Here is a 27904-nt window from a genome sequence, read left to right on the forward strand (position 1 = left end):
CTTCTCCAAGAGGAACAAATTTGCATAGAAACATGCATTGTTAAAATGATAAAAATCATCATTAGAATTTGTGTCACAAACTATCTATTGCAATTCTCCTGCACTTTTCAAATATCAAACCACAAAAGCACCCCCAGAAGTCTGCATGACACTGTAGGAGCCTCAAAACCATCAAATTTATATACCAAGGTCACCACACTCATCTGTGTATAACACAGATAAGATGCGTTGAATTTGAAAAGGATAGATGTTACCTGTGCTGAGCTACTGTGCTGGGAAAACAGAGCAGCACCAGCAAAGTCATAAATTGCTCAAGTGGCCCCAGCTAGTCAGGGTTTAATACTGCTCAGAGGAGTCAGTCATGGGAAACATGAGGTCAAGCTATATTGGGGCACCAATTCCTAGTCTTTAAAATAAATATGCCCCCCTCTAAATGCAAGATCAACACTTTTGTTATGAAACACCGACTAAAAAAATCTGTTGCCGTCTCCTGCATGTGCCACAGCAGGTATTTGTGGGACTGCTGCAGCGACAAACCTGCTCAAGCAGCAGCGCTCAGGTCGGTATGTTAATGAATGGATGGTTGATGGATGGAGGGATGCGCCGTTAAGCCTTCAGAGCTGGACAAAGCATCAAAACGTGCAATCGCTTTCCACTTTGCCAACTCCCCTTCACATTATCGTTAACATCAGAGCCCATGTGTGAACTTTCACAGAGAAGTGTCCTCAACGATTATTCTCTCTTAAGTTCGCGCCCTGGCGGCAGTGGCTGCCCCGGTGACTCCCGGCCAGCCCAGCCAGCCCCTCAGCTTCGCTGTCCGCTGCGGTCGGGCCCGATCCCGCCGGGGTCACCACACACGGTCCGCGGCGGGCAGAGGTGCGCTCCGCTCCGCGCATGCGTGTGCAGTAGGGAATTGTTGCTCCGCTCGGCGCGAAGTTGCAGTCCGCGGCTCTTCCCCCGTGAGGCGGCGGCGGCGCGGCCGGAGCCGGGATGGGGTGCGCGATGGCGGCGCGGCGGGAAGGCTCGCGCGCCCTGTTGCTGCCGCTGGTACTGGCTGTGGCGTGCGCGGCGCGCAGGTGAGTGCCGCCGGGCAGCGGAGGGGCGTAGGCATGGGCTTGCCCGGCTGCCTCTCTCACCTGCCTGTGCTCCTTCCGGCAGCGCCGACGGGCCCAGCAACATGTCCTACGTGAAGGAGACGGTGGACAGGCTGCTTCAAGGCTACGACATCCGCCTCCGGCCCGACTTCGGAGGTGAGGCGCCCGCGCTGCCCGGACCCCCACCCAGACCCCCGAGCGCTTCCCTCCGCCTAACGCCGCTTCCCGCTCCCCCCCGCAGGTCCGCCCGTGGATGTGGGCATGCGGATAGAGATCGCCAGCATCGACGTGGTCTCCGAAGTCAACATGGTAAGTGCTGCCCGCCGAGCCACAGCGCCGCCTGCCGGAAGTGCCGCCCCGCCCTGCGGTGAGCGCCCCCGTGGGTGCGCCCAGCCGCGCCGGCAGCGCGGTCCCGAGGGGACCGGCTGCAGAGGCGAAGCGAGCACGGAGCGCCAGCGAGCACCGTGACATAGCCAAGAACATCGCGGTTGCTAGGAAAAGTTAGTTGAATTGTTGAGATAATGTTTGCATGCCTGAATGGGCACTCCAGAAGTGCGCCCTGCCTTTCTGATCGAAGTACCTGCTGCAGGTCTGAGGTTTGGGTGCTGCTAGCAGTGGTTTGCCCTTTGTGTAGTCTACAGCTGTCTTCAGAAATGCTGGTTTCTTGAGCTGTAGGAGCTGATGGACAGGTGTGCTTTTCTTCCTGTTAAATGATTTAAAGAGACATTTTGCAAACTAGTGGTGTTGAGTAAAAGGTGCAAAAAAAAAAGAGAAGAAAAAGCTTCTAGAAAATACTCTTTCTTGTAGAAGGAAAAAACCCCAGCACTGCAGATTAAGTCCACGAGGACGTTGCCTATCCAGCTGTCAAAATCAGAAAAGTCTCCTAGCTACAGGTGTGAAACAGCTGCATTTGATGCCAGTTCTGCTGCTGGAAGGAGTGCTGACAGACATGCAAACTTAATGGGCAAAAATACATCTGTATAGTGCTTTCCTCGTTTGACAGCCTTTTCCCAGAAGAAAACAAAAAAAAATCGGGTACAAATTTGAATATTTACAAAATCATCTTGAATTAGAATGTACCATGGGTGTTTTGCTCTCACTCTCTTCTCTTATGTTTGGTCTCAAGAAAATCTAAGATGCTTTCTTTCCATAGGGGAACACCTGTTTAGTTAAAAGTTAGTTAAAAGAAGCTAGAAACCTTACATTTCTATCCCGATCACTTCATTTCACTCAAAAATAAGTGATATTTGCCCATACAAAGTAATTTACCCTGCAGTGGGGATTTTTTCCATGGTATATTAGTTGTCATTAAAACAATCTCATCAGAGATTGTTCCCATCTTTATTTTTTTTTTCTGTTTGTTATGTATACACACAGTTCCTGTTTGTGTGTAACTGGTATATTTGCTTATGAATATGCTTGGCAGAATGGGGAGGCAAGGAGATTCGTCACACTGCTGCATCACACCAGGCTCTGCAGAGTGTTAATACCACACAACAACAACATATTTTAAGTTTCAGCTCCTGGAGTTCTTGTTACTGTATTGTGCTTTCAGGGAGGCTCATGGTAGAGACTGTGCATATGAGGCAGAGAAGACAGAACATTAGACCTTGTCAGAACAGTCGAAGAACAAACCTCTTCCAACTCCAACCAGTTTCTGACACCCTGTAATGGGATTGCTGCTTCTACAAAGCGGTACACCCTGGGAAAGCCAAACACAGGAAACACTATCGCAAAAATACCTGCCCTGAAATGTCCAGAACTTACTTGTAAAGTCTCAACACCTGAAACTATTAATTTGGAGGAAAATGGGTGTGGCATTTTCCAATGGCAATGTCACTGCAGGGCATTAACTCCCCTGCACCAGCTCACAGCATTTCTGCTAATCTTTGATGGATCCAGCATGCAAATCCCTCCTCCATTCCAGTGCTTACACAGCCCTTTGGAAACTGTAATTTGAACTTTATGGTTTTTAATCAAGGGAATTTACATGCTAGATGGATTATGTGGCTAATCTCCACTTGCAAGGGGCAGCTTGACTAAGACTGGTCAAAAAAATGTTTTCATTTCATAAAATGTCATATCTCTCACAGTGGAAGAAAGCACCTATTCAACAGGCAATTGAAAAAACAGTCCCCATTCTGAATCAGTCTGAAAGGAGCTTTCCCATATTGCAGATGCTTAGCTGTATGTACCCATGTCTAGAGTGTTTTTTGTTGCAAGGTCTTTATTGTGTTGCTAAAGACTGTTACACAGTCTTTTGGACAACAAACAATAATTTCATCTGTCTTTGCAGATGAGATATCAGTCCCCTCATTTCTGCACGAGCAGTTATTACTGATGGTGTTCACAGAATTCACAATCTGTCTTTGCAGAAATGAGGGGACTGATATCTGATCTAGAAAAAAATTTCTACCTAGTAAAATAATGCTTTATTCTCGCTTTTTTTTTTTTCTGAGAATCACAGCCTTGAAATGCTTAATGTTACAGCAACCTGTGAATCATTCACCTTCTCTTCTTTCATTTTAAACTATTGGCTTGTAGATTACTTTTTGTTCAGTAAGAACTACCATTCTGTGGCTTCAGAGCCAGAAATGTTTACAAAAAGATGCTGGTTTATAGCTTCTGTTGTCTATGGGGCAGTTTTGCTGCTTGAAGGAACTGGTAACACGAGCAGAGAGAGCAACACCTTCATACTGGGAGCTCCTCCTGGCAAGAGAGTCTGGTTGGACTCCACCAGAGTTCTGTTCAGTCAGTCTCACCCCGGCAGTATTGGAGGGAGTTGTCTCATCCCTTGGCTCTCCTCAGGCACATGAAACCTTATTTCCAGAATGACAGAGGCAGCTATTCCAAATCCTGGTACCCAGAGGGAGGATTAAATTTTCTATTCCCATCTCAGTGCTTAAACAAGAGCAAAGATTAAAATAATTATATACACACACACACATATATATAATACACCTAGCCAATGAAGGTGTACTTCTTTGGTGTATTAGCTGAGAATTTGTAATGTAGGCTGTCTGCCAGGTCAACAGGCTGATCTCTATGTCCAAATCCAGTTGAAGTATAGGCAACAGAGCTATTGTGAATTCTGTGAACAGCATCAGTAATAACTGCTCATGCAGCTTGTCTAGTTGTAGTGGCTTCTTCAAATATAGTTAAATGTTGTGAAATACTTTACTGGTAAATGAATCAAGACTTGCACAGCCTTGAAGTCAGCCTTTCTGTTATTTCTCCTGAGTACTTGGCCCTCATCTGTCCAGCTCTTTAAACTGTATTGTTTTATAGCTGCCTGGTAGTTCAATAATACTGTAGTGAGTGGCTATAGCAGCTTTTACAGAAGGATTATTTGAAGCTCTCATTATTGTAACTCTCCCATTTGGCATCAGATATATTGTCATATATTGATTTTTTGCAGGTAATAAGCTGAAGAGCTTGTCAGACATCAAACAAGCAGGAGAATTAGAATATAAAAGCCCTAATGACCGTTGCCTGTTTCTTACTGTACTTTCTTCTGAATACCATAAGTTTTAATCTGTTTCCTTGAGATAATTGCATTCTTACTACACTGATAGCAAGCATTCACTTCCAAAAGTACAAGATGACCCTTTGCTTTGTCTTAGTTAATGGTTGTTCAGCTACCTTTCATCCATGACAGGTTTCTTTAGAAGTATATCAGACATTAACATGAATATAGAGAGTTCATTAACAACCTGCTACAACTATTAAGCTGCTGTGACATGAATTATCTGGTTTACTCCAATACCTTTACATGGTTAACAGAAGGTGCTGCTTGTACATCAAGAATAAAGAATAAAGAATATTCATGATTCATGAAAAAGCATGATTCATGGCAACTACTGTGAAGCTTTAGGGAAAGCACACAAATAGCATATTGGTGCATCTACTAGGAAACAGTGAAGAAGTAGCTGGACTCTGCAAAGAAAATACACATGCAGTACGTGACATAATTTTCTCTAAAATGCTCCTCCTGAGCAGGTGGTCAAACCTTCATACCAGGCAAAAGATAGCTGCACATGTTCTAAAATTTTGAAAACTAGTGTACATGATAAAAAACTTCTTAAAATGCAGTTAAAAGAGACACCAAATTTTTTTTTTTAAAAAAAGCTCATTATTGTAGAGTGGGAACAGTGTTCCTAACCTACCATACTGATTACACTGATGAAGATTTGTTTTATATGATAGCACATTGAAAGCTTTGTGTCCCAGCAAAAAAGAGGGTAAAGAAAACACAGAATATATAATTCTTCTGTTTCTGTGCACCCCAATTCACTTTTACTCAAGGCTCTTACATTTATCTGATCTCACAAATAAGTCACAAATCTTGCAGAGAAGCAGGATCTCATCTGTTGCCTACTGTTCAAAACTCACTAGCTGCTTCTCAAAATCTCTCCCTTAAGTAGTTTCTTTTATGCTGGCAACATCCCAACCTGTTGGATTACATCTTTTTGCACCAGAAAAAAAATTAGTTTAGCTTAAGGCACTTACTTTCTGTGTCTTTTTGAGAAAACAGATAATTAAACAAACCAGCTGCATAGATTGTCTTTTTTTTTTCATCCATTTTACATGATACCACCCTCTCATATTCTGTCTCAATCCTTCTAGCCCATATGATTATATGTAAGAAATTGAACATAGAGACAGCCATTATCTTCTGGTGCGTCTTTGACACCATGGCTTATGCTGAATGATGAAGTCGTGTTTGAAGCGCAGGGTAGACCTGCATGTAACGTTTGATCCTTTACTTTGTCATGACTACAGATTATTATTGGTTTGGAAAATGAAATTTCTCCCACAGTGCTTAAAGCTCCACTGCCTATGTTATCAGAGACCTTTTTCTACTACACCTGTTTATCTTTCCCTGGAAGCAATATAGTATTTCTCTTTTTTCCTTTTTTCTTGCTTTAGGGCTGCTCCCAGGCCTGCTGCTGAAACACTGGCTTACATTACAAATTGAATCTAAGAGAAATGTGTTTTCTGGTATAGTAGAAGTTTTTTATAGGCTTACAAACAGTTCCATGTCTGAAGGCTTGACTATATTAGTTAGTTTGGAGCATCTTTCTTTGTTCAGTTTGGGTAGTGAACAGTTTGCAAATGTGGAAAAATGAAGAGCAAACCTGTGTTTTCGCACCACATGATCTCTAGAAGGAATTTTATTGTTTTTCAGAGTGTGTCTTTCTGGGATACTTCATGCTATGTCTGTTTGAATTTTTACAGAATAATTTTGTATATAACAGTGTTGATGTATTTTACTTCTTTTCAGATCTGCACAGGTTTACTGTATTTACTGTTTATCACCAATCTGACTGTTCAGTTTCCTTTAAAAAATGACTGAAATCAACAGAATATATTCCAAACAGTCTGAACATCAGAACCAAGTCAAATGTATAAGCAGCCTCTGCCTGAGCAAATACCACTCTGCAGGTTGAGACAGAGGATTAGACTTTTTGTTGAGTTGTATAAACAGTAATAAAGAAGATCATCTGCATCCACAGCTGCATGAGCAGGGCAGAGCCAGTAGGCTGAGGTAACTGGTTATCTCTATTTAGGACTTGCTAGATGACATCTAGGTTCTGTGTACAGGAGAGAAGCAGAATGCCCAGGGTGGCTCTACAGTCTCCATCCTTGGTGGTCTGCAAGACCTGACTGGATCAAGCTGTGAGCAACCTGGTCTGACTTCATAGCCAAATTTTTCTATTTTATAAAACAATGATTAGTTAACACATTCAGGAGGCAGAACTCCCCTTAACATTAATAAACATTCACTGATGGTCTGCTGTGCCTACTCTCAAGAGTTCTGAGACAGTCACACAAGGTGAATTTGACAGAATAAATACACAGAAATGTTTTCAAATTTACCTATAAATCCAAAGCAAGGATATAGATGCCTTCAGGGCCTAAAGGAATGGAAGGGTTTCACCTTACTTTAGGGCTAATGCCAGCCCAGATGACTGTGGCATCCTGCACTGGTAGGTTTCTAGTCAAAAAGTTAAATCTGTGGGTTTAAACATTCAGGCTGAGTAGGGCTTAGAACCAAGGCACTGAAAGTTTGCCCGTTAATCCTGGCAGGCCAGTGCTCATACATTGGACTCCAATTTTAGGAATGATAGACTTTCATGTATGGGTGCAGGTTACCTTAAGGCACTTTCTGCAGGCTGAGGGAGGCTTAAGATCTGTTTATAGACATAGAGTTTCGCATTTGTTTTGTTCTTTTTCCCTGGCTGAGAATTTAGCATGGTGGCTGTTGTGAATCTCAATGTAGGAAACAATCTACACTAGGGAGCCAGGTCAGCATTATGAACCCCATCTTGTACCCCTTTGCATCAGAGCAGCCAAGTCAATTTTTTTAAATCTTAGGTCTGGTTCCTGGAGAACTAAAAAGTAAAACTGCTTCAGCTCAGCCAGTGAGGCAATAGAAGTGATCAGGGTAGTCACAATGACAATAAATGGTCCTTTGTCTAAATATATTTGCCTGAAGATATACATGCAGATTAAACTGATTTTTTAAAGTGACATAAAACTCAGTAACTGTTAATAAAAATTTGCTTAGCTGTAGTGCAGAAGAAAGGAGTACTTTTCTGTTACGTGGCAACTCTTCTGAAGAGCATGAAGGACATGCAAAAGTACTTGAATATTAATAAGAATGTTCAACAACTGATTTTACTTTTTTTCCCAGCAAATACAGAAAAATTAATCGAGCAGTAAAACATAAAGGTCAGCTCATTTCATCATTGTCTATTCCAAACAGGAGTAATTATATTAAAGAGTGAAACATGGAATGAATGTATAAATAGGCAGCTTGAGGTTAAATGATTGGATTGCTGTTACTGGATGTTTTCTTGGTTTTTTTCTCATTGACTTCATAAATCAGCAGCTTTTCAACAAAATTAACAGGTACGCAAAAAGAATAAAGCAATAGCTTAAATGTTGTTTGATATGGTCCAGAAAGTGGATATATCTTGGTTTCTCAAAAGTTAAACTAAACTGAGACTAGCTTCAGGGTTGATAAAAGCTGTAGTCCAAGATCTTCCTTTTAGCCTGACAGGCACACTACTTCCCTGATTTCAAGGTTTAAACAAACTAGATATGAGTGCCCTTCATAAAAAAGGTGTCATTCTTTTATCTGATGTTAAACTCACAGTTTCCTACAAGGGCAAGCTGATTCCCTCAATTATTTCTCCTAGCCACTGGAGGTGGCTTACCCTCAATTTCCAGCTTGTCTCAAGAGCTGATAAGCTCAATTTTGACCTGTGTACGTTACCTTTTAGCCCAGATTTTACACCTGACACCACCGGCCATCCTGACACATCTGTAGTCCAGCCATATAATATAACTTGTGCAGAGTTTACATTTCTGAAGACAAGAAATAAAGTAGTCACACTTCCAATTTGTTTAAAATATTTTCTGAGAATAGCATGAGATGACAAAGGACAGAAAATTAAGAATCATTTTAATTTTTAACGTAGGGGTTTTTTGTAAGCTGCTGCTTACCCTCTTCTTTCTCCTAAGCATGGAGTCGAGAAAAGGATCCAAAACAACTGCAGGTCTGAAATATGATGGTATTACTGTGATGAACTGTCAAAAATCTGTTCCACTGGAGTAAGTGACTACCTGCAAAGGAAAAGACCATGTTCTCTTAATCATGCCCTAAACCACTTATCCAGCCATTTCTGGTTCCTGAAACCTACAGTTAATTGTATCACTGTGGTAAGCAGTGGTGCATATGAAATGGGAGGGGTGACACCTTCCCCCTGTTTAGTGGAAGCTTTAGCACCCAGTTTGGGGTGTCTGGGGTTTCACTTAAATAAGGAGCATACCTGTAGTGAGATACGCTTTTCAGTTAGGTGGATGAGAAAATCCAAGGTTTTCCCCAGCTCTGCCTTCTTGCGGACCGGCATCGAACAACATCAGCTGCTCTGTCGCCACCTTAAACTTGCAGCTTCTGGTCTTCTAGTGTGCACAAACCCCACGGTTCAATGGCACGAGCCTTTTGAAACATTCAAGGGTCTCAAATGATTCTTCAATAATGGAAAAGTCAATTATTCACACAAAAGACCCCTTCCCCCAAATTAACTGCTTTTGAAATCTATAAGTAAATTTTAATTTCTTCTAGGAACATGAAAGATGTTTCTTTTCTTGTGTGTGACAGGGGAAGGGCTTAAGTAAAAGCTTTCTTTTCATTTTTTCCTATTGTATTGCCTTTTTACTTCTGATTCCGGAGAGGAGAGAATATCAGAATTTTCTGAACTAAGCATTTTTCTTTATAAAGAGGTTTAAGGGATATATTTCAAGTGCCTGCAAAACTTAGGTTGTTTTGTTTGGTTTTTTTTTCTGTCCTTTTTGATTTTATGCTTTTTAATCAGCTTTACTTTGTACTCTATAGCCTGAAAAGTATTCCTTAACTCCCCTAGGCTGTGTTTATAAATTCTTTACCAACTGCAGTTCAGTACAGACTAGGAGTTGAAGCTGTGCAACAAAGAGATGCAACAGTCACACCACCAGTTCTCCCTGTAGTGGGAAAAGATCCCAGCCTCAGGGGAGGAACAGTAACAAGCTCCAAAGCTAGTACCAGAAAGACTTGTTCCTGTGGACAGGATGCCAAGTGCTCTGGGACAACACCTGAAACTGTTAAAGCAAATCCAGAGATTGCCATCATTCAGAAGTATTTCCAGCTGATGTGTTTTACTGATCACTGCATTCCAAACAGCAGCTGCCTAGAAGAGTTCTCTGGGGTCTCATCTTCCATCCATCTAAGTGTGCTGTATTTTAAAGCATCAGTAAAGCCTGAAAAAAACAACTGTAAGGGCTTCTAGCAGGTGATGAAAGAGTCCAGGGTGGCTACCAGAAAGATTTTGTACTTTAATGCTCTTTGAGATTCCTTTTCTTCTTGTAAAAAAAAAAAAGAATTCAGGATCTCAAGGTACACACTACCATTCTTCTAGAATTCCTCTTCCCTCATATCCAATACTGCCTGTAACTCTGGCAGTGCTCCAGAAAGCATATTAAAATGAAATAATTTCCACCCCAAAGGCTAAACTATTGCAAGTATGTTCACAAGGAAATCTGTAGTAGCATTCACTGCGTAATTTAGCTTAATAACACCAGATAATGCAGTTTTGTTTATTTTTTAGCTTATAGCAGTAGCTCTGTATTAAGATTTACGTGGGCTGAAGAAAGTAGATTAAATTACTTGCCTATCAACATTTATGATGACCTCTTAAGATTAAAACACTGCTTTTAGCTGAAGCAGTGTCACAAGGAGGTTTGCTCCATCCTCTGCTGGGGTAAATCCTTAAATGTTTTGTGTTATGTCATGAACAAAGGAAAGGTAATTTAAAATGCACAAAGACAGCTCCTAGAAAGCTGCATTATCACACACACATCCACCCTGTAGCGAGATTGAGTTGTAAAGCTTTAAGTGTTCATGATAGAGTGCGTAGTTTCAAAGCAAAAAATAATGATTTTAGACTGCCAAACTTAATTAAAGGTTGGAATAAATGTTCTCCATTAAAATTCATCAATCCATTTGGCTGAGATGGAAGAATTTCAGTCATGTCTTTCTTAATTGCCTGTAGAAAGAACAAAAGACAGCAAAGTTAAAACTGTTGCAACAGATACATGCTGTCTAAATATTATTCAGGAACTTAATCATATTAAAAGAGGAGTGAAATTTATTCCCCAGCATATTTTTAACCTGAAAAGACTTAAGTTTATCTGAAGTAACATGAGTAGCAGTCAGCTGCAGGTATATATGTTCCGGCCTGTGTATTTTGGGAACTTCTAGGCAGTGTTAATTCCCACAAAGTGCTGAGGGCTCTGGTCCCATGCAGGCAGGCTAGAAGCTGATAGTCCAGTTGGTTTCAATGAGTATGCTCATGGACGAAGTTTCTCACCAGTAACATTAACTACGTATTAGCTTTACCAGTTCAACAGTTTACTCATCAGTCTGCAGAAGCCATCCAGTTCTGCGGTTTACATCAGTTTTAAGCCATTGTTTCCTGATAATTTTCTGTGCCATTACTCTCCAGCATGAGAGAATAACCGAGGCTGGGGCGATACCCTCCCAACCTTCCATGATGATTTATTCTTTTTTTAACCAATTTTTTTGCAAACTGTTCACTTCTCAAAACAATACACTAGTCAAGGAGAGAAATGGATGTGGTTCAGGGGCTTCATACATATACTGCATTTCACAAGCAGTGCAGCCTTGTCACTAGTTTCTTGTGAAGGAAACAAAATGTGGAATTAACAGCCACCTGTAAATTCTGGGTTTATTTAGTCTACTGTGCCAGGAACAACTGGGGGGGGGAAATAACCTGCAAAACTTCAGTAACATGTTGAGAATCAAATCTGCCATGGCAGACTTCACAGCTTGTTCAGTGCTCCATGGATTCCTAAACTAATGGGGAGCACATACAGTGTCATTATGCTGTCAATTGGAAATGAATCCTGAATGTAGATCTTTTCAGTCCCCACTATCAAGGGAAATGATTTTGTTTTCCAGAAGCACAGTGGGGATATGAATTTCTGAGATCTCGAGGAACGTTTATATTCCAGATATCCCATTCTTTTCTTTTAATTACTCCTGATAGAAACTCAGAGTAAGCACAGAGCAAAGAATTAGAAGGACTAGCATATTTCAGAAAATATAAAGGTAAACATAATCAAGTAGTAACCATATAACTCACAGAAGTCATCCCGGCGCTTCTCAACAATGTGACATGGTCTAACAGAGAAAGTTGCTCTTTGAGGAAGTTCTTGACCTGGATCAATTCAGTGAGCCAGTTTCAAATAGGAAGCTAAAAATTCTAGAGTGAGACCTCATTCTGGAGCATCTCATCCAATGGACATTTTATCATGCCAATACTAAAAATATACCATAATGCAAAGCTTTCACTGTTCCCCTCCCAGAAACTTATAATCCTAAATGCAGTTTAAACTGTTCTGCACTTTAGATAACACCAGGGAAATACCACTGCCAGTGACAAAATAGGGAAATGTGGTCCATGATCAGTCCATCCACTGTCATCCTCTGGATGTGATCTCCTCAGTCTCTCACTTGAACATGGATGTTTTGAATCATAGCAGCCCTCCAGTATCTGAAGGGGGCCTATAAGGATGCTGGGAAGGGACTCTTTGTTAGGGACTGTTGTGGTAGGGCAAGGGTTAATGGATTCAAACTTAAACAGGGGAAGTTCAGGTTAGGTAGAGCGAAGAAGTTCTTTACTGTAAGGGTGGTGAGGCACTGGAATGGGTTGCCCAAGGAAGTTGTGAATGCTCCATCCCTGGTGGTGTTCAAGGTAGGGTTGAACAGAGCCTTGGGTGACATGGTTTAGTGTGATGTGCCTCTGCCTGTGACGGGGGTTGAAACTAGATGATCTTAAGGTCCTTTCCAACCCTAACTATTCTGTGATTCTATACCATCCTTGTTGGTCTCTGGCCATTTTACAGTGTGACGCTGGTACAATATCATTACACCACTCGCTATGAAACACCATGATTTTTAATTTAGTTTAGTGCCTTCAAAGTACTTGTAAGCACTCCAGTTTGTTAAAGAAGAGACGTTAAATATATACCATAAATTACTTATTATGGGGTATTAATATTAATTCTTTATCTCATCATTAAGAGTGAGTGCAGCACTGGCAAAGAGCAGCAGAGCCATCAGTAGTGTCCTCAGTGTCAGGTGTTTACTTTTCACATCTGCAGAAGCCAGAAGCAATTAAAATTATAGGTCAACTCCTGAACTGCTTGCTTCTCTCAAAGAGTAACACAGAACAAAGGATCATCCAGAAACACTGCTGACTAAGTTGTCCAATTTAAAGGTTGCTTTTCTTTCTCAAAAGGAAAGAGAAAATTGACTTATTTTTGTTTTTTAAATCGGTTTACAAGTCACTTTTTCTCTCGAGGTAATAACACTCCTGTTTATACCTACTCTTCTCCTGCGTCAAGGTAGCTGTTAAGCTACTATCTTATTGGAAACAAATACACTTTTTTTGAAGATTAAATATTAATCTGCAGATGATTCAAACATGTATTATTCAGGCAAGTTTGTTACATGAGTTTATTGCAGGACCTGATGGTTTCAATGACTTTTGCACAGCTTGTATTCAGAAATCCAGGCAACAGTGGTGCTCCAGATCATAGAGAACAGGTGCAAGGGGAGCTGCTGACAGCAACCTGTTGTTCCAGGGAGCAACGTGAGCACCTGACTCCACAGGAGAGGACTGCTGGCTGAGCAGGGACCCTGCTGATCTCACTGCTACTCTGCAGGGCCCATCAGGTCAAGCTACTGTCATGACAAATGGCTAATTCTTATCATCATATTTAAAGCAGGAATACTGTGGTTTAGATTAGTTTTTATAGGACTACACAAAACCTTTTACAGTGCAGTCAACATTTTTTCTAAGTTTCAGGGTTGCTGTATTTCCAAAGATGTTTGATGGGCTAGAAGGGAACTTGAACTAAAGCAGGTAGATCTATATTCCTTACTTGTTGTGGATTTTTTTCTCATCCACATAATTACAGTGATGGAGAGTTCAGCACAACATTGAGGGAAAGGGATTAAAAAGTATGGAGCTCTGTACTTAAAACATTATGAATTCAATATACCAATTACAATGCATAATATTGCACTTGTTAGTCAATATTTGCATGCCTTTCAGTTACAGAAGTGATCACTATAATACATTGTAATACTCAAGAACTCTGGAATACAAATCTAGACAAACTTTAGGCAAAAGTAAACCAAACCCCATTTGGAACCGATACACTTTGATTGAAATACTTTAGTCTGCTAATACTTAGCTATATACATGTGCTCCTGAGTCACAGAATCATAGAAATTCTGTAAAAGAAAAACATATTTGAAACCTAGATAGGGAAAAAGGTGTTCCCATTTATTAGTTGTTCTTCCACTGAATATCGGCTTCAAAGGGCTCTTCTGGAGTACACAGAGCATAGAAGTGCTCAGCCCACATTGTCCTTTGGTTAGGTTCCACTGAAATCACTGAGAATGCATCAGTAATGAATCAAACCAGACTTACTCAGGCTGATTGTTCTTTCCTGCAGTAATTGCATTTTCTTGCAAAATGCTACCTGTAACATTAATAAAATCAAAGCAAACCGAACTGTTCTTAACAAACAGAGACATCAAGGAAAATCTTTTCAAAATGCTGAATTTTTATGCTAAAGCTTTTGAGATTTCAGTAGCAAAATGCAAACAAATAAAAATGAGCAAGTGAAAAAAAAAACAAGAAGCCTGTTACCCTCTCAGGAATACATTCTCTGTTATTTCAGTCTTGGCTTGCAGACAACTTGTTTTTTCTTACAAGCTTTTCTACAATTTCCCTGCTACTATATCCATCCATCCTACCCTAACATTTAAATGTTAGTATAAAAAGTTATCAGTCTTTCTGACAGTAATCTAAGATCTCAGTTTCCTTATTCTACATTGAGCCAGCCTCAGTGGAAACAAAATGAATGTGAACAGCTACCTATGGATCTTCTTTTTGATTATTCACACCCACAGCTACATTATCAGAATGGATATGAGAATGAATCACTTCTGTGCTCTGTAGGTATGAGTGTTCAGCTGCCTTTGATTTTATTTGTATATTTGTCTTTAAATTAAGAAATCAGAATAGGTCCATGATAGGAGCTTTGGATTTTATGCTGAACTGTGGAAATATGTGGGTGTTAACACTTCTTCCTCACAGCGATCATGACACTCATTGTAGTGGCAGAACAAACCTGCAAGGGGAAGTCCCTATTCCAAAGGAAAAGGCAGTGATTCAGCTGGCTTGGGGCAAGCTCAGAAAGTGTTTTGGAGATGGGTACAGAAACCTTAGATTTCACTCTGTATTCAGCAGGAGATGAGTTCCTGCGGCAGTTCTGTATTGTTGCATTATAGAAATTAAAACAAGTCTCAGGGGAGAGATCTGAGGTGGAGCCAAGGCATCAGTTTCTGTTCCTTAAACAAATTTGTTCCTTTTTCTGCATGACTGTAGACACACGACAATTCCTCTGGCCGTCAGTTCCTCCTGTGTTATGATTCCTACCAGACAGGATATTATGAGAATTAATTGCATTGAATGATTGTTCATTTGGACAGTGGGCAATTTTCTGCATGCTCAGGTGGACAGAAAAGGCGTAGAGCCTGTAGCTAAAAAAGAATATATCCACTGAGGCCAGTAATTTCAACACAGCATCATGGCTTATGACCCAGCTGGTCTGTTCCTACATCTCTACAACAGTATTCCTACAGTACTGACAGGAATTTATTTCTTGCTTATCTAGTGAGAAATCCCAAGACAGCACAAGATGTTGCATGGTAATTACATTTTCCTCAGTGGGATTACTGAATGACATGCTGTGATATATCAAGAGGCAACTGTGAATTTAACTTGAGTCAGCACAGTAGATTTTGCCCAGTACAGTAGGTTTCCAGATGAACATAGTGTGACTTTAAGAATAAAGGGAAGTTTCTGAATACCTTGTAACATCATGCACACTCTTGTCAGCATTGGCTTTCAAAACATGCATGGTTCTGGGCTGGCTTGGGAAAATTTCATGTATTCATTATTTACTCAGCTTACACATTCACTTCACTATTTAAGAACATATTGTTTGCAGAATGAATTCACAGCAGAAGATAACAGTGATATTCATTTGTCAGAAGAATCAGTCATGTCAAAATCAAAACTTACTTTTACTTTCTGTTTACTCTCTGGTGACACTAAATGCCTATTTCTTGAGAGTAATGGAACAGGTAAGCAACATACATGACTATTCTGTAAACAGGCTATTTAATCTCATTAAATTTTAGATAATTATTTGCCCAGTTTTTGGAACATGAGAACAACATGCAGCAGCAGATTGGCTCTGCCAGTTGTTAAAGAGATGGGCAGATTTTCACTTGTATCCCTCCATGGCTGTATTGTCTTCTGCAAGAAATGGTACTTGGGGAGGAAGAAGTGATAGAGACTGACACAAATTCTTTGTCTCACGTATTTACCAAGGCAGTTAAAATGAACAGAAATTCCCTTCTGTGGAAAAAAATTCTGTGGAAGATAATTTCCTTTTAATTTAGGTATTTGTGGAAGAGTTTTAGTGCACCATAACAACCTGTAGCCTTCATGCAAAGTGTGCAGCTTATCAAGTGGAAGAAGTCTTCCCTGACTGGCCATTCCCATTTCTGGAATGGACACCTACTTCACCGAGTTCTCTGTCAGTGCCAAGCCCAATATGCTCTTTAAAAAAAAATAAATAATTGTCCATAGCAACTCTGCATTGGAGTTTCAGCTCTTTTGGCCTCTTGGTTATGTTTTATGGTGGGAGCAACACTTTTAAAGTCAGTCATCCCTGCAGGGCACAAGAAGACCATACTCTGCTTTAGTTCCTGGGTAGATGAGCAGGTCAAGTACTTCAATCCCAAAACAATGGTGTTGATGTGCTGTAATGAAGGCTGAGTATGTTAGTGGCATATATCTTCAGATGCTCACCAGGGAGGTAATGCAGGTTGCTTAAGGTACCACAGAGGGAAGTTTCCCTCTATCCTCTGAATACTTCGGTTGAAGAATCCTACTCTCTCTATCCATTAATGCTATCATACATAGTCTATGCGGATATTTCTCCAAGATTAGGAAGACAGGCAGTATGAAGACCTTGATAAAGATTTTCTTTTTTTTTTTAGTTCTTGATTTATAAGCTGTTACTCCTTAAATTCAAAACAAGAAGCACTTTTTCCCCCAGCAATCCTTAGCCTCTTGCTTCAAGCATTATCAGACCAGTTGCACAAAATAATTTAGAGACACCTAAAAATGTTATGGTGTGGTTTGGAGGGTAAAATTTCTCCTCTCTTGGCCATGCCTTTGCCGTAAAGACCCGTCAAAGGCAAAAGAAAGTAATATGGCTGGTGTGAGCCAACTAGAAATTTCCATGTACTTGGCAGTAATTCCCTGGATAACTGGGTAAACTGGTGTTATAGCTGTATAAAAATATTGCATGAGTAACAAGACCTAAGCAAGGACAAGATATTTAGATCCACTGCGAAAAACTGCTGCATTTGTTAAGAGCACAGTATAGAAATTAGCATGTGTCCTGGGTTCAGCAGTAGCAGTCATTTTTCTCCTTCTTGGTAGCTGGTGCAGTGCTGTGTTTTGACTTTCAGCTCGGGAACAGAGCTGATAGCAATGTTTTGGTTTGGCCAAGGACTTTGTGAGCCTCATGCTCAGCCAGGGAGGAGGGGAAGCCGGGAGGAAGCAGAGACAGGACACCTGACCCAAACTGACCAAAGAGGTATTCCATACCACAGCACATCATGCCCAGGATGTAACTGGGAGTTAGCCGGAAGGGCTGAGAGACTTCAGGGTTGGAGGAGGTATCGGTCGGAGCTTGGTCGGGCTTGGGGGGCGAGTTATCGGTTGGCTGGTGATGAGGTGTTGTATTCTCTTCCCTTGTTATTTCCTTTATCATTGTTATCATTGGTAGTAGCAGTAGTGATTTGTGTTATACCTTAGTTACTAAACTGTTCTTATCTCAACCCGTGGGAGTTGCATTCTTTTCGATTCTCCTCTCCGTCCCTCCGGGAGCAGGGGGAGGGAAAGAAAGGGGGGGGAAGTGAGCGAACGAGTTACCTGTCTGGGTTACCTTACCTAGTTCATCCACTTGAGTGAGGAGAATCCTACCCTGTATTGTGTATTTTCTATGCTTACGTCAGACTAGTCTGAAAGACTCCAGGAACAAAAATCAGATCATTTCTGAGCAGTCCTTCCATATCTTGGTCAGGGCGTTGTACTTGTACATTATTTCTCCTGTATTCACTTTATTACTTTACATTCCACTTCCCTTTCACATAAAGAGAAGTTATTTTGTGTCTTTTTGTTTTGCATCTCAATCCTTTTTTTTTCGTCCAGGTTTCCTCTCATATAAAACCCTTAAACTCAAATAAGCCTTGTCAGGGGGGTCACTTATGGAAACACTGGTACATCCCATCAATAACTGAGCTTTGTATTACTTCTAGGATACTCGACACCTTGCAAAGTTATGCCGTAAATAGCTGTTGAACAACAGTTAAGGGACGAACAGTAAATGATTTATATTAAATTCCTCTGTGAAAGAGCTAGGAGTAAACAGCTTCAAGATGCTTTATCACACAAGATGCTTTGTTAGCATAAATTATTTCTAATCAAGTTCTTACATACTCCACCTGAGGCAAGTTTTCAACCAGTCATTGAGGTAAGGCTTAAGATACAAGGCTTTGACCACTCAGCCTGGGCATTATTACAGACCTGAAACAAACTCCTGGAGAGGTGGTGTATTTCTCACAGTATAACTTCTAGTAGATAGGCAACTTCTGTATTGCTTTCCATATCAGTGCCACAAATTAATTTTCATGCAGGACTGAATGAAAATATGTTACAAGAAGATGAGTAAATGCACATTTTCTAATGTTTTCAATCCAGCTCATTTTTTCAGGGTTGAATTTTCCATTGAATAAGCAGCAGTAGGCAATCACCAAATGAATTTTTTTTTTTTTGAGATTCAGAATCTTTTGACACATGAGATATGCATGATGGGGCAGCAAGCTGAGGGTTCACTGGGTGTCTGATTCATTATCATGGAGGTGAGCAAACCAAGCACCTGCATGGCAGATGAGAAGGGAGACTTCTGGCAGACAGTAGGAAGATGCCCAGCTGGAATATAGTTATGGACTTGCTGAAATGGTCCTGCGCTTTGGGAGTCACTTTGGATGGCATTCAGTTGTTTTTAGCTAGTTCCAAGGGGAAAATTATTATGTTTTAAAATGGCACTGGAAACAACAAAAGCAAATGATAAGTGAGTCTTTAGTCCAAACAGCAAGGCATAGCTTAGACCCAGATCAAAACCAGTGCTTAAACTGAAACAAAACAGTCTTCTCTCCAGCATATTTCTGAGTTTTCTGAGGGTGGCTGTTTCTCTAAAGTGGATTATAAGCATCTATCAAGAATATGTTTCTTACCTTATCAAGGGGTGATACAATATCTTGATAGCAGACATGGGCAATTAATTTCTCAGGCTTTTGTAGCTTTTATACATCCAGTCTTATTGACAGTTGCATTCAGAGTCAAATAATGAAAGCATATCAGAGGATCAGCAAAATGTATTTCAGAAATGATCAGTAGAAAGCGTATGTACATTTTTGTGGTGGTATTCTTTCTTTATTTCTTTCTGGTTTTACTTTATTTTCGTATGTATGTAACACTTGTATCTTAAGCCTTATCTCAATGACTGGTTGAAAACTTGCCTCAGGTGGAGTAACATACCTAAAGCGGGCCAGAATGGAATACAGATAGTGACAGTGTATTGTATACAATCTATCATAGTAAAATCAAAGTTTAAAAAAATGAACTAGGTTTCTGAGCATAGATACCTCTCAGAAGATGCAAAGCTAAAAACTAAATACAAAACAATGGCTTTTTCATCCATCTCTGTTAACAGATTAAATCTGTATTATGTGGACATCTGTAGGCACAATACAATCTAAAGAGGAATACAAAATGCAGGATCAACTTCTGTTAAAAAAATAATTCTAATTTAAGTTAGTTTTCTTTCCTCACTTCAAGTTGTTTTTACATTGTGAAATGTTTTACTGTCTAATGTTTAGCTGAATGGGAAAGGGTGGCCAAGAAAATTTCCCTTTCAAAAGAGAAAACTCCACTGTCGCACAGCTCCCATCTCTTGCTGTATCAGCAAATGATAAAAAGCCAGAACTAGTGTTTCAAAAACTAATACTGAGGCATTCAGCTCAGGTAGCTTCATAGCCAGGGGGATTTTGGCAGAAGTATGGTGAGGAAAACACCATACCAAAAAATGATGCATATATTCATTTATTTGTTTAGTAGTGAGCAGCAGCGTAAAAGGTCAACAAAAGGCTTAAGTTACTCTGAGAACTGGGGAATGGAATGGGATAATCTAAAGCATCAGTTTATTCTCTATTACTAAATAGATATGGGAAAAACAAAACTCACAAAAATTGTCTCAGAGATGAAAACCAATCCTGTAGTGCTCCGCCATGACTGTGAACAGATGTTAGCTTTGGAACTGAAACAAATTCACAACTCTAGAGCTTTCTTGCTCTAGAAAATGTTTTATAAACGGGCAGTTACAACTTCTTGTTTTGTAAACCAGAAGGACAACAACTGAACATGATATTAAGCAGAGTGTTACAAGAACTACTCTTGGCTTTGCTACTATTTCTGCATACAGATACAAGATTCAAAAATAAATGTAAGAGCGACACTAATCAAAGTACTGTGATTCAGTTTCTATCTAATCAAAATACTGTGAACTCAGCTTTTGTCTCCTTTTGCAGTGTTCCATGGCAAAAACCAATGGGATTCCCACTGTGGACTAAATAGCAAATGATGAAGTAATGCAGTATGGAAATGCAAGTTTTGTCCTGCAGGTTTTATATACCACTCTTCCTGTACCTGTGGCAGCCATTGTTTCTTTAGCATGGTTTGAAATGGCTATTATTAGTTCTATCGTAGGATCCTCTGAAGCCTTCTTCACTTGGAATTTCCTGCTTACAAATTGTCAGTGTATGAAAATCTGCTGCAAAAAATACTCCAAAACCCGTGAATCTATCCCTTGCCTCCCACAATAGCTATTTGCAAATGTAAGAATACAACAGTTGACCAGCAGCAGGAGAAATGAGAGTGTATTGCACGAATTCCCCAAGCAACACAAACCAAGAACAAAAGGTCTTGAAAAAAAATCACTGCCAAAAGAGCTAAGAATGGCTGGCCACATTATTTAAACATTTGTTTAGACAGAATGATGGGTCAGGCAGAGAAATACTAGGTCAGAATAAGAAACTTCACAGGACAGCAATCAAGCTGAAACTTTAGATATTAGGAAAAAATTCTTCACTGTGAGGGTGGTGAGGCAGTGGCACAGGTTGCCCAAAGAAGTTGTGGGTGCCCCACCCCTGGAAGTACTCAAGACCAGGCTGGATGGGGCTTGGAGCAACCTGGTCTAATGGAAGATGTCCCTGCCCATGGCAGAGGGGTTGAAACAAGATGATCTTTAACATCCCTTCCAATCGAACCATTCTAAGATTCTATTATATGTGAAGTTGTTAGGAATCTTAAATAAGTCAGTATTGTTCTTCCTTGAACCAGGATTAGAATGATTTATTTGCTGATTATTTTATGAAGGAAAAACGCCTAATAAAAGATGCATTTTTCCATACAAATTTTCTCCTGTCCAGTTGACTGTAAGCCCAAGAGAATTATGTTAACAGCATTTGCTGGACTTACACACATGAGCAAAAAAATTACTTGATTTTTATGGAGCCTTCCAAGTCTCTGAATGTTTTGTCTTTTCCCTAAAGTTTATGGAATCTGTAAACCAATTACAGAACAGTAAGAAAAAAGCAGGGTTTTTTGTTTTTACTGAGTCTGGCAGATTTGTCAAACCAGTGATACCATTTGCTTCTATGGTAGACTGCAGAGACAACTGTTTTTTATTTTCTTTTCCATTCACCATCCACTCTGGAATGAAATCAACTGGAAGCAATAGCAAAGTAAAAATGCCTCCTCAATTAGACCAAGGGAAGGCTGTCCAACCTAGGCAGAGGAGAGCAAGCATTTAGTTACACTGTTGTCTTGCATTTACTGTTCAGTAAGCCATTTCCTCTAGCAAGTTCTTCCTGTGTAGACTATTATTTGGTTGCTTCAGAATATTAGAAAGTACAGAATGATGAAAACCTGAAGGGAAGGGCATGAAGGATCCAGAATTGCTTATAATTAGTGTAATTTTGGTCATTTCAGAAACACAGGGCCTCCCTATCTCTGCATTGGTGTATATCTATTTCTCCCCCCTCCACTTTTTATGTTGTTCTTTGTCAAACAGTAGAGGAGGTTTTATCCACTATTTTTGCTCACCTTACAAAAAGCTCTGCCTCTCTGTTACAGTGGTATTGGAAGGTTAGTTGTAAAGAAGAAACACAAGGAATGTGTTTAGCTCTTCAATATCCGCTAAATGCATAAATATTGCTCTAACTTCAGTTTCTCAGGGACATCGAGGTGATGTATTTGACAGACAAACATACATAGCTCACCAAGAAAATAAATGGTGGCAATCTTATGGGGTTCATGTTTTTAAGATTATAGAGAGAGATTAAACTTTCCATTAAAAAAGAAGCCTGATTTTCACCACTGTGTTGAAGGAGCCATGTATCAGGTTCTCCAGACACATCATGGTCTCGGGGATGTTCACCTGTGACTGGTGGTTCTTTGCCATGCAGGATGTCGTCTGTCAGTAATCATTCCAGAGTGCAGTCATTAGGTTCAACATTTGGTTTTGTTTTCATACCTGAGGAAATAGGTTATTGTCCATAAATTTGCCACTGGGGAAAGAGCACAGAATATATTTTTCAGTATCTGTACAGATCTTCTGAAAACGTGTAATCCACCTGCATCAATTCTTCTGGCAAGCAACACACAAGTGCTGTTCTACATTAAAGCCATCATCATCTTTTAATACCTTTGATAATCAAAGATGGGATTACTAAAAGGTGGCAGTGATCCTTTTCAGTAACTAAACTCGTATGTTAAAAGGTGACAAGGAGCGTTTGCTCATGTCTTACCAGCATTGCTTTGGGGGCATGTAGAAGGAACCGCTCTCTTCTCTGTTCAGTGTGCTATTTAAAAATAACTACAAATTTCACGCAAATAGGTGAGAAATGGAAGGACACTGTTTTCTCAACCAGTTCAGAGTCTCTGTCACTCACATAGTGTTTGGACTATAGCCCAGACAGAGGGTAGCAACAGCAAAGAATGGATCACAAACAGAAGCAACTGTAATCCCATTCCCAATCCCATTCCAGTGTTAACAGCATCAGCAGGGCTTAATTCTTACACATAAATCAACAATAACTCCATTTATACCAGAGAGTTATACCAAAACCAGAGAAATTTGGATCAGGCTTAAACTCTGTAGTGATAGAATACTGGCTTCTGTAGCATTCTGAGGGTTTACATAGTGCTGATGCTATTGTGAGGATGCTGTTTTATCAATACAGCTATTAAACGCCAGGAAGAAATTAATAAACCACTTGATAAGCTTGGGACACAGCTTTTCTTTTACTGAAAAGACTTCTAAAGAAGCTATAGAACAGGATCGGTGCTTTAAAATTCATAGCCCAGTTACAATGGCATGATTTAAGGTATTAATCTATCTACCCCCCAAAACAGTGATTTCATGTATATTTCTTAAACCTCAAAAATGTCCTGTGTTAGAAGGATTTTTTTTAATTAATCACATTAACCATTCAACTGCATTTCTGAAAACCATTAGAGACTTTAAACAGAAATTTTATGACTGAATGAAAAATAATTTCATACTGCCTTGAATAAAGAGAAAGCAGGCAAAAAAAAAGGAAGTGATTAGAGGCTGAAATTTATATTTCAAGTTTTAGTTGGACAGTTGTATTGTAAACGCCTCAGATTCATTATGTTCACACCGCCAAGAATTACTCTAATGTAGTAGATTAGAATTGCTCTAATCTATTACTGTTGGCTGCCAGCAGTAATTCTATTAATTCAAAGAGCTAATGACATTTACTAGTATTGCCATGCTGTTTTATTGCATCTTTGAAAATAGATGGGAATACTCAGTGGTGTGTCATTCTAAACAGGCTAAATTTAGAGCCTTGTTCTGCACTCTTTCTAGTCTATTTTGTGAGACCAGTTTGAATAGCAGCTCTTTCGGTCTAATTTGCAGTGGTGCAATTGAGTAGGTGAATGGCACCTGCACTCCTGAATTACATGCTTTACATCATACGTGGAGAATGTGAGCTGTCTGAGATGATACTCCATCACAGGATGAGCCATAAACTAATCATCACGCTTCCAGGCTTGCCTTTTCATAACATAAGATACTGGTTTGAATCTAGAAGCAAGGAAGCTGGATCTTTCAGCGCTGTGCTGAAAATAATTAGTCCAGACCCAGTAGCGATGACTAATTTGGGCTTGGCATCTACAAATACAGCTGTACCATTTCTATTTCAGAACATCCATGGGTCAGAAGCAGTTTAAGTTGCCTGCACCAAGACCTGCAGCAAGACACACATGCACCAAGTTAAAGCACGAGGTTGGCTCACTTAGCAGAATCAGCCTAACCTAGTCAGATAGCAGTCATCATCCTAACTCTGAATGCTCACAGTATCAGCATCCAAGGAAGATGTTTTTCACAGAACAGAAAGGCACAGTACTGTTTGCCTTTCACTTGACTGCCTATGGGCTTGAGCAGTCGTGCAAAACAGTTTCCCTGTTCCAGAGTAACCAATTTCACACCTTCTTGAGGAGCAGTCTGAACAAGGCTGCCGTGGTGTGAGGCTAAGTTGCTTCTGTGGAAGCTGTTGCATGTTTTTGAGTAAGAAAACATGAGGGGAAACCTATCTGGGGTCCAGCCCTACCCTCGTAAATTCCTAATATTATATACGCTATTTTCAGACAAAAGTATATGTGTGTGTAGCACTGGTGGGAATTCTCTTTCCTTAGGAGTTAGGCAGAAATCCAGGGAAGTTAGAAAACAGCAATGTATGATAACTCAAAATTTAAAAGGTCTGTCTTTACCTCAGCAAGAAACAAGGACAGGACTGACGCTTCTTTCCCTATCTAGAAATCTTACATAGGTCTTTGACATACCTTGTATTACTAATTTTCAGTCAAAGCATTTACATGGCCACATTTTCAACAGAGGCAAGAATAACAGAGAAACTAAATAATAAATATTTCTTAAAAAAAAATATATAATAATATATTACTCGTCAGGAATCCATACAGTGAACTTTTAAACTTTTGCTAGAAAGAGAAAAGAAACCTGATTACATGATTGTTTGGGTAGCTGAAATCCCTCTGTACCAAATGTGCACAGGCAGGCTTTGTTTTTCAGACAACTAATCTCTTAATATGAAGTCCGTCCTCAAACAAAAGTGCTAAAATCTAACAGCAGTACAGCAGTAGCCACCAGGAATGTAAACAGAAACGTGTCTGGCAGTAACAGACTTGTTACCTTTCTCCAGTCTTGTAGCAGATTCATCATTGAAATACACAGCATCTGTAATTCCAGCTGAAATACACACTCAGCAGCTCTGCATGAGCTGGCTGCACTGGGAATTACAGGCTGGAGCACCTGCAGCATCCTGCTCCTTTGTGACTGCATGTGCTAAAAAAAGTGGAAACAGGAAGTTAGTAACTTCTTCCAAGTCAGGATTTGTCCTGGGTTCGGCAGTAGCAGTCATGTTTTTCCTTTGTGTTAACTGGTGCAGTGCTGTGTTTTGGCTTCCAGCTTGAGAACAGTGTTGGTGAAGCCGATGTTTTCAGTTGTTGCTAAGTGATGTTTACCCTGACCAAGGACTCTGTGAGGCTCATGCTCTGCCAGGGAGGAGGGGAAGCTGTGAGGAAGCAGAGACGGGGTGCCTGACCTGGGCTAGCCGGGGAGGTATTCCATACCACAGCACATCATGCCCGGGGTGGGGGGGGTAACTGGGAGTTACCCAGAAGGAGAGGGGCTTCCGGGTGGAACTCGTTTTCTTGGCCGGTGGTATCGTATTCTCTTCTCTTGTTATTTTCCCTTATCATTGTTGTAGTTGATAGTAGCGGTGGTGATTTGTTGCTGCACTGTTCTTGTCTCAACCCGTAGGAGTTGCACTCTCTCGATCCTCCTCCCCGTTCCCCGGTGCGGGGGGGAGACGGACACGGACCTCGATTGTTGTCAGCAAGTTACCTGACTGGGTTTAAACCACGACAGGATTCCTTAGAAAATGCAACAGGAAATGATTCCCAAGTGTTGGTGCTATGAATGGGAGAATAGCCATTACTCCCTACTGGCTTGTAGTTCCAAGACAGTGCAGGTTAAAAGAGAGTTTTGAGGGCTACAGTCAGTGATGGTGAAGGCACAAGCAAAATAAGAGATTACCTAAAGTAAGTGAGTGCTGGACACAGCCAATTTGTAGGGGTAAACACAGGAGGTAAATCCTGTTGGTCTCATGGCAGTGACCCCAGCTTAGGTTCAGGCTGTCTCTTTAGGGCAGCTCATTCAGGTGCCTTCCTCACACACCTCTGAATGCGAGCACCTATTGCAACACATCCCATTGCTCGTGTTGAAGGAAAAGGTTGCACATGTAAAGCTGCCTTGGTGGGCAGAATGGGGGGAGACAGAGGCAGCTGGCTACCTTCTGACTTTCCAACAGACAGCAGGACAAGGGCTAGCTACACGAGCTCAGTATTAGCAAGGGAAGCAGCAGATTTATATACACTGAATACACAGACACGGCATCAGGAAAGGGAGCTCCTTCAGCCTTTGCTCCTAGCCCGCATAGGTAGATGGTTCCTGACAGAGCCACGCTCTTGTGGCTGTGAAACTGAATTTTGTCAAAATGAGGAAATTATTCTATCTTCTCCTCAAGGCAGTAATACTTAATTGTGCTTGCACAGATACAAAACCTGCAGCCAACTCAGTATGTGGGCAGATGCAAAACAGCTCATGATGCATCTTCCATGTACTATTCACAGCAGAAGGCTAGAGATCTTGACACAGCATGCATTGCCACAAGGAGAATCTGTTTGCTATGTCAAACATTTCCTCCATAATTAACAAGACGTGACTTCACGGTATTGAACGTGTAAGACCAAGGAGCAGTTATGTATCAAATATGCTTAAATATCCTATGCTTAAATTTCCCTACAGCCTACCCTGTAACTCCAGAGGTCTTCTCACACACTGTTTTTGGCTGGTATAAGGGTTAGCCCTGAAGGAACAAGAAGCCTGTACAAATACTCTCAAATTCATCTAGAATAACTTCAGTCTCCCAAAGAGAATGTTGCAAGACAATCAAGAGCATGAACTGATCTTGCTGTCTGCTATCCCAGGAAAGCAGCATCTCACTGCAGAGTTAGGTTTGGTTTCAAAAAGAGAATTTGCTGCAGCTATTGATGGTGTAAAATTAGCTTTATTTTTTAAATAAGCTCTTTTTCATTTTTCTGCTATCTGACAAAACCCTTTCAGATTATCAAAGGGAAATTATGAAGTCCAAAGATGTATAAGCAAAACTACTCACCTACTGTGAGTCTTGTTTGTGTTCTACCAAGGTGGAAATTTTCAGGCCAAAGCACAGCCCCCTAGCTGTTAGGAATCTGGTCCAAATCAGTAATCTAAGATGACTTGTACTGTCATCAGAGGAAGACATGTCTGACCAGCAGGTTATCAGTCAATTCATCCCCATTCTAAAATGTGTAAGGTGGCTGTAAAAGTTGTGATGAAAGGTTCTCCTACTGCAAGTGAAACGACAGCTCACATAAAATAAAAAGGGATTTAGTAAAGGGGGGGGGGGGGGGGTGTGTGTGAGGATTTACATGAGATAATGAGCAAGGGAAAGAAAATGAAATGGAGAATCTACAGCAAAATGTCTCAACAATCCAGGGTAATTCAGTCAGTCTCAAATGTTATGTGACACTTTTTCCCCACTCCCAACTTAAAGCCTACTTGGAGATCCACTCCAGTTCCGCACTTGTCACCTTGAAATGGCGTGACAGAAACACGCTGATGTGCATTTAAACATACACCCACATGCAGAGTGGTCCCACTTACGTAAGAGTGTAAAGCAGTTAAAGCTTCTTGCAAAGAAATAGTGTTATGGATTTCAGATAATTTCATGGCTCCTTGTGCACATCAATAAAGCATCACTAAAGCCATCTTTCTTGTGGAGTTTAAAAGATGTTCATATGAATGTAATTAAA

General features: G+C 40.5%; 1 protein-coding gene and 1 long non-coding RNA gene across 4 annotated transcripts in view; one reads left to right on the forward strand and one right to left on the reverse strand.

Moving 5' to 3' along the window:
- Nucleotides 1-829: 829 nt before the first annotated feature.
- Nucleotides 830-27904, forward strand: part of GABRB1 (gamma-aminobutyric acid type A receptor subunit beta1) — a 125364-nt gene continuing 98289 nt past the window's right edge. For all 3 annotated transcript variants that reach the window (XM_061471930.1, XM_061471915.1, XM_061471923.1), the window contains exons 1-3: nt 830-1076; nt 1159-1250; nt 1336-1403. In XM_061471930.1, coding sequence (XP_061327914.1) covers nt 991-1076; nt 1159-1250; nt 1336-1403 — 246 coding nt within the window. In that variant the 5' untranslated portion in view covers nt 830-990. The remainder of the gene's footprint in view (nt 1077-1158; nt 1251-1335; nt 1404-27904) is intronic.
- On the reverse strand, nt 2054-13927 carry LOC133278797 (uncharacterized). The gene is made up of 3 exons (XR_009746695.1): nt 12692-13927; nt 8607-8726; nt 2054-2667 (listed from the first exon to the last, which is right to left on the reverse strand). It is a non-coding gene; the product is annotated as an uncharacterized LOC133278797 (long non-coding RNA).

Source organism: Pezoporus flaviventris, unplaced genomic scaffold (assembly GCF_033815535.1).
Source record: "Pezoporus flaviventris isolate CSIRO_AGI_PZ_B2104156 unplaced genomic scaffold, CSIRO_AGI_Pfla_v1 ptg000002l, whole genome shotgun sequence".
In the NCBI taxonomy this organism is placed as follows: domain Eukaryota; kingdom Metazoa; phylum Chordata; class Aves; order Psittaciformes; family Psittacidae; genus Pezoporus; species Pezoporus flaviventris.